At 52.9% G+C, this 15,596-nt stretch overlaps 2 protein-coding genes across 6 annotated transcripts in view; one reads left to right on the top strand and one right to left on the bottom strand.

Moving 5' to 3' along the window:
• ZNF467 (zinc finger protein 467) overlaps positions 1–6,824 on the top strand; it is a 15,322-nt gene extending 8,498 nt beyond the window's left edge. The window contains exons 1-5 of one of the 5 annotated variants that reach the window (XM_019655455.1): positions 96–302; positions 801–876; positions 1,340–1,456; positions 2,264–2,377; positions 4,947–6,824. In XM_019655455.1, the coding sequence (XP_019511000.1) occupies positions 843–876; positions 1,340–1,456; positions 2,264–2,377; positions 4,947–6,448 (1,767 nt within the window). In that variant the 5' untranslated portion in view covers positions 96–302; positions 801–842 and the 3' untranslated portion in view covers positions 6,449–6,824. Of the gene's footprint in view, positions 1–92; positions 877–1,339; positions 1,457–2,238; positions 2,378–4,946 lie in introns of those variants that run through there. The other 4 variants (XM_019655452.1, XM_019655456.1, XM_019655454.1 and 1 more) reach the window with 4 other exon arrangements.
• Positions 6,825–11,647: 4,823 nt separating this feature from the next.
• The window catches only part of KRABD3 (KRAB domain containing 3), a 33,686-nt gene continuing 29,737 nt past the window's right edge, over positions 11,648–15,596 (bottom strand). The window contains exon 14 of the mRNA XM_019655353.1: positions 11,648–14,022. Within this exon, the coding sequence (XP_019510898.1) occupies positions 13,097–14,022 (926 nt within the window). The 3' untranslated portion in view covers positions 11,648–13,096. The remainder of the gene's footprint in view (positions 14,023–15,596) is intronic.

The raw sequence follows: 15,596 nt of genomic DNA, 5'->3' as shown, positions 1-15,596 counted from the left end.
GTGGGGGGCGGGGGAGGAGGAAGGGGCCTGGAGAGGTCGGGCTGTGGGCTGCGGGCTGGGGGAGGAGCCCGAGGGGCGAGGCTGAGGGCGGAGCCGGGGAGCCAGCCAGACTCGGAGAGGAGAGATGGCGGAAGGCAGGAGTGGGAGAAGGGGGGGCAGAGGGAAAGCTGCCAGGGAGATTGGGGGGCGGGAGTCTGCTGGGGTAGGGACAGGGCACTCGATGGAGGAGGATGCGGAAGGGGCCGTGAGGGCTGAGGGCCCAGCCCGGGGAAGCCCCGCGGTGGAGGGGCCACAGGATTGAGGTAGGGTTTTGGGGAGACGAAGCAAGAGCCATCTCCTTCCTTCAGTGAGGACCCTCCTCTGAGAGCCTCCGCGACCAGTTGCCCAATAGTGACACTCACCTCCATCCCTCGGCTGGCTCCTGTTTCACCAGCTCCCGCAGTGACAGCTGGAGGGTCCTAGGAGATGTCGTTCCCTGGTCTCCCACCCTGCACCCTCTCCCCCAGAGAGTTGTTTGATCCCTGACATCTTCCCCCCCGGCAGGAGCCCCGATGGGCTGACCTGCCAGGTGAGGCAGAGCAGCCGACTTCCAGAGCGGACCAGAGCTTGCAGAAATGGCCTACCTTCGAAGATCTCTTTGCTATCTGACATCCACCTTCCCTCATTCCCCTCACCTGTATCTGCCAATGTCACCTTTGGCACTCCTGGGGAATAGCTGATGGGAAGAGGTTGGGCATAGCTAGGGCCCAGGTGGAAGCTGCCCTGAGGAGAACTTGGGCAAGGATTTATTTTCTCTTTAGGAGCTGTGTCCCGAGCCCCAGGAGGAGCTACCCAGGGTTGTCATGAGAGAGACCTTGGAGGCCCTCAGCAACCTGGGTGAGCCAGCAGAATGCAAGGAATTTGGGGTGGGGAGCCTCCTGGGCCTGCTGCTTCTCTACAATAAAGAAGGCAAAACCATCCTCAGATACTGAAACCCTAAGACCCCCGGAGGGCCTTTAGGGCAGCATCCTTTTTGGTTTCATCAGGGTGTATGTGAATGCCTGGCCCATGCTGGAGGTTGCGTTAGACTGTATGTGCTCATGTGTCCTCATGAGCACCAGGATATTCGTATCTACTCTCTCTTCCTTCACCTGTCCTTGACTCAACACAAAGGGGCTGAGGTTGCTATCTGCCCAGGCTGCTGGGGAGCCTGGCTGTCCTTGTACATACTGGCTAGAGACCCTGCCTTCCAGAGCAGGTTGGGGAAAGCCCCTTGGGCTGGGAAAGGGGACAGCCCCTGCCTTTGATCACCTCTTCTGTACTGATGCTTTACTTGGACCCATCCTTCTACCTGGAACAGGATTCTCTGTGGGACAGCCGGAGATGGCCCCCCAAAGTGAGCCTGGGGAAGGGTCCCATAATGCACAGGAACAGATGTGCCCTCCCACGGAAGAGAGAGCACTGGGCATGTGTTCAGGTAAGTGGGGACTGTCAATGGTGGCTCAGTGTGGAGTCTTCCTTTCTTCATCAAGTATTTATGAGCATCTGCTAAGTGCCAAGTGCCATTCTACTTACTTGGAATACCCCAGTGACCAAATAGACAAAGACCCCCTACCTCCAGAAGCTTAATCTTAGTGAGGGCAGACAGTCAACAACCAACCAATAGAAATAAGTGCACTTAAAAACTGTGTCAGAAGAAGATGTGTGCTATGAGGGGATAAAGTGGGGGAGGGGGGACTGAGACGACTGTAGGTGGGGTGGGGCAGGCTGTAGGACTAAACAGGTAGTGAGAACACCTCACTGGAAAGGTAAGATTTGAGAAAGATTTGAAAGAGGTGAGGGATGTGGCTAAGCAGATGCTGGGAGAAGATACCTAAGGAAGGGGTGTACCTGGCTTTTTGACATCCCGATCTTCAATGATTTGCCATGAAACTGGGGTCCATCTGGTGGCTGGGAGGTTCCCAGCCCTCTGAGGAGCCTCATGTAAGCCTCAGGGCATGGCCCTTCCTTGTCTCCACTATCTTATACACACATATTCCAGAAACTTCTCACAGTGTGGCCCTTGCAGCCTGCACAGCATTAGCAGCTGCCCTGCTTGAAGGAGCCCAAGGCTGCCCTGGGGCAGCTGAGAGTTCAGCCCCTGCCAGTATGACATGGGCTGGGTATGGTCCCTGCCGATGGGCCTGGGACAGGGGTTTCAAACTCCCCTGCTTCCTAGCACCAGTGGGGACCTCTGTCCATCTGTGCCATCTGTGGTAGCTTCAGGCAGCCTGTTCTCTGCCAGGGCACGAGGCCCCCAGGCCTGAGGAAGGCACCCACACTGAACAGGCTGAGGCTCCCTGCAGAGGAGGCCAGGCGCGCACCCCACGGAAGGCTGAGCCAGTAGGCTTCTGCCCAGGTGAGTCTTTCCATTACTCCATCCCACCAAGGGGCTACACAGAGGGAACAGGGGCCCTGCAAAGCTCCAGAGATGTTATCTGATGAGGCAGCAACTATAGGCCCTTCCAACCCAAGATGAATCAGGCCCTGGCACCTTTCTGCTGTAGAGCTTCAGCACCCAGAGGAAATTCCGCGTCTGTACACAACAGGAATCAGAGAGGCTGATCACCATAGAGGAACATCCTCTAGAAGGCCTAACTTCTCCTCCCCCTCCCCCAGTCTAAGTACAGACTTGTCAATGGCTTGAATTACAATTCCCATGAAGATATATGATGTTGATCAACCTTTTCATTGTGTCTCCCCAGACATACTCCTTCCCCACATCTCCACTGATCTCAGTGGTACCCAAGTGCTCCAAATCCATTGTGTTTGGCTCATGTGCTCCATACCCAGGGCAGTCGAACAGTTGATTCTCTGACCATAATTGCACCCATCCATCACTTCCTTACACTACCACCAACCTTATCGTCTTTTGCCTGAGTGATGTCATTTATGCCACAAGGATTTATGTAGTGCCTACTGTGTCCAGGCTGTGTGAGGTATCACGGAAACAGATGGGTTCTAGGGTGACACAGACATGGTTTGAATCTTTGTCTACATTGCCTAGCTAAGTGATCTTGGATCAGCTACCGCCCCTCCACAAGACTCAGTTTGTTCGCCTGTGAACAGGGATAAGGGTAACTTCATGCTTGTGATGAAGGTTTGTAACAATGTATACCCTGTGCATCGTCTGTCTCTCGTTGGCATTCAGTAAATGGTGACCATCCTCATTTTTATTAGACACATAAAGATACATTTATTAGACATATAAGGAAATAGGACACAAGGTATCTGCCCTCCAGACGCTAAAATCTAGTTGATATTAATGTGAGCTAGAATAAAGAATGAACAAATAACAATAAACCATGTCACAAGTATGTTAACAGTAAGTACTATAGGAGTTTATGTAAGAGATCTTCATGCATTGGAATTGTCAAGGATTTGATTTGTGCTGCATTTTGAGGAAGGTGTAGACTTCAGCTTTAAAGCAGGTGGGGGGTGGAGGATGAGAGAGTATTCTAGGCTGAGAAAAGACTTTGAGGCAGGAAAGATGACATGTTGACTGGGGTTACAGCAGATCAGCTTGGTGAAGTGAAGGACTTATGCCTGGGAGTACTAAGAAAGTTGGACTCGGTTGGGGTGAACCTCAGATGTAGCTAGCTGAAAGTTAGTTTACCCTGTAAATATTAGGGAACTATTGATGTTTGAGTAGAAGAGTGGCTCAATGAAAACGAAAGCAGTATCACAATAGGATTGATGGTTGTTTGGAACTGATAGAGCTGGAAAAGAGAGTGAGAGTGAATATAACTGTGGCAGTCCGTGTGTAATGTAACCACGGCTCGGGCTGTCACAGACTTTTAGAACCAGACAGAAACTCAGATCATTTAGTTCAATGGTTCTCAAACAAGAATCACTGTAGGAGCTTTAATGGAAGAGAACAGGTCATGCACCCTCCTCCCATAGACGTGTTCTGTAAAAGTTCCCCAGGAGATTATAATGCAGCACCAGGTTTAAGAACCATGAACTAATCCAACTTTTACACCTAAGCAAACTAACGAACTTTGCTCAAAGAGGTAGCAAAGAAGTACTGTTAACCAAGGTCACACTGCTGGCTAGTGGTCTGTGGCGGAGGAGAACCCAAGTGATGGGTCTGGACCTCGAGATCCTTCCTCTTAGCTGGGCCATTCCAGTGCCCTAGAGAAGCCAAGCTCCAGGAAAACCCACCTCAAACCTGCTGCCTCCCTGCTTCTCCAGGGGTTGGCTCCATTCATTGGATCCCTGTACACTCCATCCTCCTCTTGCTAAACTGGGAGTTCCCACCTGGCTGTAGAAGCAAGAATGAAGGGAGTAGTGTGGTGGTGGTGGTGGTGGAGGGGAGGAGGAGGCACCAAGGTCTTTGAGAGACAGCAGGAAACAATACAAAGGTCCACTAGGGGGAGTTGGGGAGGGGAGCTCAAAGATGAGAATCAAGATTCCAAGGTTTGAGCCCAGCAATTGGGAGAAGGAGGCTGCGGGTCCTCATACCGAAGTCAGCGGGCTAGGTCTGGGAAGGGCAGCCGTTTGTTGATAAGCTAATGAGCTGCAGCCAATCTGGGGACATGGGAGGGGAGCTGCTCAACTGGAGATGAGAGACTGGTTCCAGAAAGGAGCCTGCTGGACAGGAAGATCTGGGGAAGCCACCCTGGGCATATGAACCCAGAGTGCAGCCTGAGACCTGAGCCTTGAGCAGCGTTTATTCTGAGGCAGGGAAAGCACCCTCAGAGACATGCCCAAGCCTGGGAGAAAGGCACCAAGAAGCGGGTCACCAGCGTCCCTGCTGCAGAGAGAAAAGGAGGAGGACTGAGAGGAATCTTCAGATTTGGTCCTTCTCAGGAACCTGCCAGTAGAGTGGAGAGAGCGGAAGCCAGACTCCAGGGCTCCAGGAAGTGGCGGTCCTATTGGCACATAAACGTGGGGCTTAATAGATTTGGCTTGTTTTGACTTTTCAGGGCACGAGTGGATGATTCGGAAGGTGAAGGTGGAGAAGGAAGAACAGGAGGCAGAAGGGGAGGTCGAATGGCCCCAGCACCTGCCATTACTCCCTGTATCCTTTCCCGCGCCTGACCTGGGGCCTCTGGCCGCCACGTATAAACTGGAGCCGGGAGTCCCAGGGACACTGGGTGCGTTCGCGCTGGCCGGCTGGGTCCCGGCCTTAGAGAAGCCCTATGGCTGCGGGGAGTGCGAGAGGCGATTCCGGGACCAGCTGACCTTGCGGCTGCACCAGAGGCTGCACCGTGGCGAGGGCCCCTGCGCCTGTCCAGACTGCGGTCGCAGCTTCACGCAGCGCGCGCACATGCTGCTGCACCAGCGCAGCCACCGCGGTGAGCGACCGTTCCCTTGCTCTGAGTGCGACAAGCGCTTCAGCAAGAAGGCCCACCTGACCCGCCACCTGCGCACGCACACTGGCGAGCGGCCCTATCCGTGTGCTGAGTGCGGCAAGCGCTTCAGCCAGAAGATTCACCTGGGGTCGCACCAGAAGACGCACACCGGCGAGCGGCCCTTCCCCTGCACCGAGTGCGAGAAGCGCTTTCGCAAAAAGACGCACCTGATCCGCCACCAGCGCATCCACACGGGCGAGAGGCCCTACCAGTGTGCGCAGTGCACACGCAGCTTCACGCACAAGCAGCACTTGGTGCGGCACCAAAGGGTCCACGAGTTGGCCGCCCGCGCCCCGCCCTCTCCTGACGCACCCGCTTCTCCCGGTTCCCCTGCCTCGTCTCTGACCCCGTCCCCTCCCGGGCCTAAGCCTTCCACCTGCTCCGACTGCGGCCTGAGCTTTGGCTGGAAGAAGAACCTGGCCACGCACCAGCGTCTGCACCGCAGCGAGGGGCGTCCCTTTGGGTGCGACGAGTGCGCCCTGGGTGCCACGGTGGACCCTGCCGCTGCCGAGCCCTTGGCCTGCGCGCACCGAAGCACACCGGCGCCCCAGGGCACTCCCGCGAGCGAGAGGTCCTTCTTCTGCCCGGACTGCGGGCGCGGCTTTTCCCACGGGCAGCACCTGGCACGGCACCGGCGGGTGCACACAGGCGAACGGCCTTTCGCCTGCGCGCAGTGTGGCCGTCGTTTCGGCTCGCGGCCCAATCTAGTCGCCCATTCTAGGGCCCACAGTGGCGCCAGGCCTTTCGCTTGTGCGCAGTGCGGTCGCCGCTTCAGCCGCAAGTCTCACCTCGGCCGCCACCAGGCAGTGCACACTGGCAGTCGGCCCCACGCCTGTGCCGTCTGCGCCCGCAGCTTCAGCTCCAAAACCAACCTGGTTCGCCACCAGGCCATCCACACGGGCTCCCGTCCCTTCTCCTGCTCGCAGTGCGGCAAGAGCTTCAGCCGCAAGACCCACCTGGTGCGGCACCAGCGCATCCACCGCGAAGGCGCCCACCTGGCCTCCGACGCTGACCTCCCGGCCCCAGCCTGGCCCACTCCCACGGAGGTGGCAGCGCCCCCGCTCTTCTTCTGAGCACCTTCCTTTGCCTCCTGTTGCTCCCTGGTTGGAGAGACCCAGGCCAAGTGGGTGAGAACGGTGACCCCTGGACTCCTGCAGGATGGCCTGTAGGCCATTTTCCTACCCTCTCCATCTTGCTGGGGACAAGTCTGGAAAGGACAACGAACGAGCTTTGACATTCTATGGCCAAGACAATGCTGAGTGAAACCTTGCTGGGAACAGTTCAGGCCTGAGTCCTTGCAAGGCTCCCACCAAGAGAACCCACCAGAGAGCAGATCTTTTCTGGACCACCCCTGGCCAAGTTAGGAACCTCTACAGGGGGAGGGAGAGAATGGTTATCTGTGTACTTACTACAATGTCATTAAAATCTGAAGGTTCTGGGGCTGTTAAATGAGTTGGGGAGAGAACCCCTTACTCTAATCCACACACAGAGGACAACTCACTTCTCTCCTGGGTGAATTCCATTTAGCCAGCAGCTGGTAATCGCTCTACCAAATCAAAATATAATACAGCTAATTGCCAAACCACAGCGCTGCTCCCTGCTTCTAGCTCAGAAATTTGATGAGGAAGAAACATTAGCCCACCTTTCTCATGCCAGGTGTCGAAGCCTGGAACGGTAGGGGATGCGAAGAGCGGGGCAGGTGCCCTTTGGCCCTTGACATAGAGACATGCCACCAAGGGCTCTAGCTCAAGTGCTCCTGTCTCTGTTTGAAGCTCTCCCAAGGGGGCTCTCAGAAGAGCCTCCTTTTCTGCTCACAACAGCCTGAAAATCAACTGAAATTTTCTGGTAAAATGCAGGTTCTTGGGAGCGGGTAGGTAGCCTAATAGAATGGATTAATTTATTAATCCTTAGGTGAGGATTTCCTAAGGGATCTGGACTCAGAGCAGATAAGCCTCATTATTGGGGGGGGTGGGGAGGTGAGGAAAAGTCCAGTCAGATGATTCTCAGCTGGGGACACCGACCCCCAACTGGAGGGGGCTTTGACCTCACACTCACCATTCCTTCTCCTGAGATCCCTACCTACCTATCTCTAGGGGTCTGCTGTCCCTCTTCCCATCCCATGTCACATGTCCCATTACTGTGAACTTCAGTTACCTGGTGAAGGTGCATGAGCACGCCTGGGGCTCCTGGCATGGGAACGTCACTCTGTACGTCTTTTTGGAATGAAATCAACGCATGAGATGTTGCTGGTTGAGGGGAGATGCAGGAAAGCATTGTGTGGTAAGCAGGGAGAAAGGCTGAAGGGAGACAGTGGGAAAAGCCCATTTTGAGTGTTCTACAGTTTTGCCAACGAGAATGGTTTTCAACGCATTAGAATCTCCTGGAAATTTAAAAATATAACAATGGGTATGTGTACTTTTCTGTACATTTATGTATCAACAGAGTATATGTGGCTAGATATATATATATATATAATGATGATAGATAGATAGATCGATAGATAGATAGATAGGCAGACACCAAGGCTGGGCCCCACTTGAGACCAGTTGAATTAGAATCTGTGTAAATAGGGCCTGAACCTGATATGTGTAAATAGGGCCCAAACCTTTTTCAAGTGATCCCAATGTGCATACAGGGAAGAGGACCACTGCTAGGTTATTGTCCTTCGGCACCTTCAAGGCCAACTCCAGGTCACCACCAACACCTGGACGTTTTAAATGGAGAGGGTGGAGTTTCAGATGTGCCGGGCAGACACAGATGCTCCAGGACTAGGAAAGAATATGTTCCGAACTTCCTTCCAGCCTGGGCAGCCTGGTGCCCCAGGTGTCACTGGTTAATTAGCTCGCAGTTGCAATGAGAATCCAAGGGTTCTATGAACACTTGGGAAATTTTGATAAGTTTATTCCAGCAGCCTCACTCTCTGGTGTCTCAAGTCCAGATGCACGCGTCATTCAGATATTTGGTTCATGTTTATTGAACCCCCTACTCTGTTCCTGACCCAGCGCTGGTGCAGATACAATACATATCTGCCCTCATTCATAGAGCTTACCACAGGGGCAGGGAACAGACATTCAACAAAAAACATACGAATAAGTGTAGCAGACTAGTAATTTTAAAAATAATCAACTTTTTTCTTCCTTCCTGAATTGCCTCAAACTCCACAAATGTACCTTGAAGGTGCAGCTTCCAGTGTGCTCTTGCTCTGCATGTTTTAAGGCCTCACTTTGAAGCCAATTGCCCCAGTTCCGACTGCGCCTCAAGCCCCTACTGGCTGTGTGACCTGGAGCAATTTTATTAACTTCTCTGTGCTTCAGTTTCCTCATTTGTAAAATAAGGATGGTAATAGTAATACTAACATCTACGCAGACCAAAATTGTTATGAGGGATAAGCAGTGAGGCAATCTATTAAAATGTGCTCACGAGTTTTCTCCATATAAATCTTTTCTGATTTATTCCTAGATTCTGGGATTTTTTTGTTACTACACATGAAAAATTTTAATTTAAAACATTTTTAAAATTTTAATAGTTTATCCATAGATTCCATTCAATTGTCTATGTGTATAGTCATATCCCTTGTAATGATTCTTTTGCTCCTTCTTTTTGGGTTTTCATGCCTTCTTTTTTCCTTGCTTTACTGTCCTGGTTAAAACCACTATAATGCTGAATAGCATGAGTGAACACTTCAATATGTCACCATTAAGTATCATGTTTTCTCTAAGTTATTTTTTTGGTAGATAATCTTTATCAAATGAAGAAATTTCCTTTCTCATCCTAGTTTACTTAGAGTATTTATGGATGTTGGCTCTCAGCAAATAATCTTCCTGCACCTACTGAGATGCTCACATNGGGCACACGAGCTCCAGGTATGGGACACACGCCAGCCCTGCAGATGTTCCCAGAGGCCACTCAAATCCTCCAGGATCTCTTCAGACCCAGTGACCTAAACTCCTGGGAGCCCCATAGCTCAGCCACTGTGCTGGACAGCTAGGCACACGCGGCCGACATAGTCAGGATTGAAAGACACTCCACTGCCAAGGCCACAGCTCAGGCCTGGACTTGGGCAGCAGAGGGCCCTGCCCTGATTCCACCCACCACTCTGTCCGGGTCGTCTGCAGAGCATCTTCTCATCTCAGGGTGGATGTGGGCCCGCCGGCTGCTGGGGGAGGCAGTGCCAGGGCGCCAGCTCGTGAGCCCCAACTCTTAAGTGCCTTTTCCTGCTCCCAGACACCCGGGCAGCTGTGTTTTACCTTCCTTGTCTGCCATCCAGTTCTTGGGCTCTGCTCTCCGTGGTACCCTGTCCCCCGCCAAGGACGAGGCCCAGGCAGGCTGCGACCTGGGCACAGGTATCTCTCTGAGACAGTTCTCCAGACCCTGGAGTGGGGAGCTTCCCACTGGGCCTCCTGTGAAAACCGAATATTTGCAATTTTAGACAGTGAGAGCTTGGTCTCCGCAAACCCCAGGATCCGTGCCTGTGTCCTGTGTCAGGGCAACTGGGCCCATGGGGGGAGGCACCTGTCACGGCAGCTCAGGGCACCCAGACAGAGAACTGGCCCCAAGCACGTATCAGTCCTGGCTGTGGGCGGCCCTGCTCGGGCTGGGCCAGCCTGTCTCAGCTACCTACATGGAAGCGTGGTCCGTGGGCTGTGGTGAGGAAGACTGGCGGCAGGCACGCTGCCAGTGGACCCAGCTCCACCCGTGGGAGGGGCGCCATCACCCAGCCTTGCCCCCAGGACGGCTCTGAGGACGGAACGTCGCAGGGCTGCCCTCACTACTGCAAGAGGGGACACGCTAACGGCGCCCGCGCCACCAGGTATGATAGGGTAGGTCGAAGAAGACCAATAGTAATGCAGTTCGACTAGGAAGAAAAACCAAATGACAAAAATCGTATTTCTAGTGACAGAGGACGACGGAAGCAACAGGGACGCGGTGAGCCGCCATTCTAGAGGGAGGAGCTGTTCCGAGGTGAGCTGACAGCCTTCGCCATGATCTTTCCTGAGGGAGTCTGCTGATGCCAGAACGGGCAGAGTGAGACGAGAAACCACCAGAGCTTTGGCTGTCTGTCANTCAAGAGTAAATAAAGTCTGGTTGGCCAGTGAACCAAGCTCCTGTAGGAGGCAGCAGTGACATCGCGGGGTGTCATCACAGGCAGTGGATTGTGGTACCTGCACCCCCCACCCCCATTGCGGCCTCTTCCATTGGGCCCCTCAGGGGTGGCCTGGAGACTGTGCGGAGTCCACTCTGATTTCCATCGGTTGAAGAGGGACCTTCTCTTTCTTGCCTTACAGTGGCCTCAGGCTGGCAGGTGGCAGATAGAGCACGTGGAGGGCCTTGATGGAAGGAGGGAAGGTCTGAGCCCAGGTCAGCCAGAAGCCATCCTCCGGGCTCCTTCCCAGTATGGTGACAGGCAGAGGTAGAGCCTCTCTGTCCCCAACCTCCTGACCTCTGGAATTCCTGAGTTCAAAAAGGTCCCTCAGTTTCTCCCATCAAAGCGACATTTCCTCATAAAGTAGGTGAAGGAAGTGGACACACTCTCAGTGTCCTAAACTGCATACAGATTTTTCACCAAATCAGTGATTCTAGGCAGCTTTTCCATTAACAATTGTAAAACATTTTTGATTTGTGTGGCAAACAAAGCAGTGGACCCGTGGGACAAACGGCTGCAGATCACGACATCTTACCATTCATTTTATTACTTCTTTTCCACTTTTTTTTTTTTTTTATGATCTGAACGTCCTGCACTGGGCTGGCTCCACCATAGCAGGATGGGTAGTTGTACCCAGCAAAAGAGGTAATGCATCGGGGCTGCAGACCACAATGGAAGGTCCATGCTCTTCCCGGCTCTGCCAGTGAAAGGCTGTGCAACTGTGAGCAAGTGACACTCTGAGCTCACGTTCTCATGCCTGCTGCACAGGGTTTGCATGAGAGCTGGTATTTGTGAAATCCACACCAAACCTTCAAATGCCAACGGTAGATAGTGGACCATCTCCCACTACCCTTGTTGAGACGGGTGAGAGGGAAAAATGGAGGCTGGCCAGGCAGGATGGAGGGCCCAGCAGGGGTGAACGGAAGTCCCCTCACTGCCAGCCCTCCAGCACTGAGGCACACGGGGAGGTCCCTCCTTCCCTCTCCTCCCTCCAATCCATGTCCTACCCTATCTACCGGATCTAAAATGTGTCCAGTGTTGCTCCCTGCACAGCTTGAAAAGCAGCTGGACTCATCTCCCTGAGGTCATGAGCGGAAAGTCTAGAACTTTTCTGTTCCTTATTTTCTATCGAGTATGGCTAGCTGTGCGGATTGCTTATTTGAAAACAGTTTAACACCCCCCCAACCCCCCTTGTGACAGTCTGTCTTGTAGGTCCCATTCCCCTCCACCCTGCTGCTTCCATAGGGGCAGCAAAGAGCACAGCCCAGGCCCTATATATCCTGTGACCCGAGTTTTAGAGCCACACCAGGAGCACCAGCCACAAGGCGCAGCTGGTGCAGTCATGGCCCCAGCCCCTGCTGGGCCTCAGCATGGCACCACAGGTTTCCTGATAGCAGAGCTGACTGTGCCAGCCCATGCCAGGCCTGTCCTTCCTGGCGACAAGTGTACACAGACATTTCCCGAAGACTCCTCAAATCAAATGAGGACACAGGTGAGAACGTAAGTTTTTGGGGAAAGGTCTGACCCTGGGGAAGGAAACGAGGTGGTTAAGTGGCAGGCAGGCTTCCCAATACATTGCCACATGCCACCTGAGGGGTGGGGCCCAGAGCCAGCCATTCTGGCCTGGAGACACCCTGGTTATGCTCTTTTCCCAAGATGAACCCAAGGCTAGTCCAGTTCCTTACATGTGTCATGGGTTGAACAGTGTCCCCACAAATTCATACTGAAGCCCTAACCCCCAGTGCCTAAGAATGTGACCTGATGGGTCAAGTTAAAATGAGGTCATTAGGGTGGGCTCTAGTCCAGTATGGCTGGTGTCCTTATACAAAGGAGAAATTTGGAGACACACACACAGGCAGAGCGCCATGTGAACGTGAAGATGGCCACCGACAAGCCAAGGAGTCCAGAACTGTGAGTGGATGCCTGTTGCTTAAGCCGCCCATTCTGTGGCACTTTGTTACTGTGGCTCCAGGAACAATAAGTGTGCCACTCTTCCCCAGAGTCATCTGGGAACTTGGTGTTGTAGCCAGTCTTCCCCAGCCCTGTGGGAGGCTGCTGAGGTCTCTTGAGTTTCGGGAGGGCAGGCGGCCAAGCCACCTTGGCCCTAGTAGTAACAAACCAATCAGCCACATCCTGGTGTGGCCCCACCAAGCCCTTTCTGTGGAGCCAAGGCAACCAAGTCCTTTAATTCTAGAAGCCACATAAGAAAATCCAGCCTAGACCAAGGGGCAGAGTTCTCCCCGAATGAAACCTATGCTCATATTTACCAGGAAGGCGAGAGCCTCACCCTCTCAGCGCTGAGATCAGAAAGGGCAGGTGTCAGGGAGAGGGGCTCTCAGGGGCCTCTGCAGCTGCTCAGGACGCCTCGGGCACATGTGTTGTGCACACGCGTGTATGTCACCACCCGCCTGCCAGCTCTGGCAGTTCTGGTGGGGAGGATGAGAAGGGAACGACGTCTGAATGAACCTGAGCCAAGGAGGCAGAGGTGTGGCTGAGGAATGCACCCCAAATGGTGGCCCCCGTGAATAAACAGCATCCTGGAACCCGGGCAGTCAGGCCAAGGGGGGCACCCAGCCCTTCATGGCCCAGAAACGGGGAAGGTTCGGCTGGAGTGAGGTGAGGGGGCAGGCCAGCCCCTAGGGGAGGCAGCTGGGGGCAAGGCTTTCTCAGCAGGACTCAGCTGATGAAGAAGGCGGTTAGGGGCACCCCACCTCAGGTTCCGATGTTCCCCACCCCACAGTTCCTCCTTGCGGGCTCTCTGGACCCCTGCCAACAGGCCATTTGGATCCTTGGGCCAGTTTCGGGTCCCAGTTGGTGCAGCTGCTGCAGCCGGTGGCTCTGCATCTGAACTGGTGGCAGGAGAAGCCATCTGGGGGGGAAAGGCAGCAGGCACTGAAGGGGGAGGGGGGCTCTGGTGGCCCCCAGTGTGTCCAAGTGGGGGGTGCACAGTCAGCATTGCTCGGCTGCATGCTGAGTATGGGGGCTGCTGGGAAGGGCTGGAACTGGACTCAGGAGGTTCTGCCGGGATGGCGTCTGGAGACAATTGAGGCAGCAGGTGGGCTGTCCCGTGGGAGAGGCCGGAGGTGTCCCCAGCCCTGCAGCCTTCTGCCTGGCCTCGTAGGCTCTTTGGTTTCAGTCTAGTGGGGCCCTTCTGTCTCCGGTAGGGCAGGTGTCTGTTAGCAGGACCATGAGCCCAGTGAGGTCCCCGGAGGAGGACCCGTGGCCAGGAAGCCTGGCCCTTTGGCCCAGGGCCCCATGGGCGCCTCCCTAGCCGAGACACCTGGGTCCTCAGGGTGGCCACTTCCTGAGACAGACCTGCCAGGGCTGTGGCGAGCTGATCCAACTTCTCCGAGAGGGTGGCGCTGAGGCTGTGGAGCTCCTGCTGCAGAGAACTCCCACAGGGGCACGGTGGCCGTGGGGAGGCAGGTGGCAACGCCGGAGGGACAACGGCGGCGGGGGGCAGCCCGGGCAGGCCCCTGGGAAGCGGCCTCCTTTCGGTCCTGGCTAGAACCAGAGCAGGGATGTGGGGTGAGAGTTCTCAGGCTATCAGGACCTTTTTCTCGCTGCAGAGTCCCCTGAACTAGCGTACTCAGCAGCCTGCCCCGCTAAGGCCTAGCTTTAGATGAGAAGGAAGTCGCTCAGGCTTGAGGATATCTATGACAATGCTCATGACATCAAAAGTGGCCACGTCTCCTGGCTGTTCCCTAAATTCATGGACAGGATAAACCACAGATTGGGTCTCCATGGTAACCAAGCTTTCTTAGGACACTGGCTTCCCCACTTTCTAGGAAAAGGATCAATGGGTTCTTTGTGCCACCTTTGGGATCCAAGGGTGCCTGAGGGCATCTAACTGTGCCCTAGGGAGTCAGTTGGCAGGACGTAGAGAAGCCTCAGTAGACAGCACGAGGCCAAGGCCATGGGCAGCATCGGGAAGCGGGCCCAGGGGAGCCAGTCCAATCTGGGGGTTACCAGGGGTCCACGTCACTACCCAGTGGGATTGGTCATAAGCAAACCACAAGGGTTCCCCCTCTCCTGACCTTCACCCGCCCTATTCAGAAGTTATAGATTCATAGGGTTTTAAGTCTTAAATTACTTTTTAAAGAAAATCACCTAATCCTTTACCCTATTCCCTTGGAACTGGTCTCACCCCAAGCATACCTCACAAGAAAGCCCTGTTACCACCTCNAAAATCGTCCTTGTATCTCTGAGATAAACCCAACTTGGTCATGATGTTTTATTCTCTTTATAAATTGCTGGATTGTTTGATACTTATTTAGGATTTGTGCTTAGCCAATGATTTTTAAAAATTTTTTAATTTTTTGATTAGCCAATGATATTGTCTTCTTGTACTGTCCTCAACTTTTGGTTTCAAGGTTATGTTAGTCTCATAAAATGAGTCAGAGTATTGCATATTTTTTTGTTTTTTGGAGTTGTTTGTGTATTACTGAAATGATCTTCTCCTTTAATGCAAGCTAGAATTTGCCTGCGAAGCTTTCTGGGTCGTAGTTTTCTTTGTGGAAAGAAAGATGTTTGATCCAATGCAATTTTTTCAATGATAAGGGACTATTCAGGTTCTGTTTCTTCTTGAATCTGTTTTGTTAAGTTGTTATTCTTGTGGGAGTTGTATAGTTTAATTGAATTTTCAAATTTTTGGCAAAGTTGCTTGAAATATCTTTTCATTTTTACATGGTCTGCAGCAGCATCTGTAATGATGTCACCTTTTCCATTCCTGAGATTGGTTATTTGTGCCTTCTTTCTTTAATTGATGAATTACACAAGCTGCTCAATTTCATTTTTGTTAAAGAAACAATTTTTGGCTTCCTTGATCATATCTAAGAATGCTATTTCCCTAATTTTTGCTCTTATCTTTACATGCTTTTTTTTTTTGGATTTCCTTTGCAGTCTTGTTTGTACCTCCTTGTAAATTCTTAGCCTTTCCTTTTTCACATATTCATTTATGCCTCTATGTTTCTAAGTACTGATTTAGTTTTGTCTTCCAAGTTTATTATGTGGTACTTTCTTATACTTCAGTTCAAAATATTTATTTCTTAATTAACATATGGGTTATTTATATACAT

This window comes from Hipposideros armiger, unplaced genomic scaffold (assembly GCF_001890085.2).
Source record: "Hipposideros armiger isolate ML-2016 unplaced genomic scaffold, ASM189008v1 scaffold_239, whole genome shotgun sequence".
Lineage (NCBI taxonomy): Eukaryota > Metazoa > Chordata > Mammalia > Chiroptera > Hipposideridae > Hipposideros > Hipposideros armiger.
Note: the sequence above shows the minus strand (reverse complement) of the source record. Positions and strands in the feature narration are given on the sequence as shown.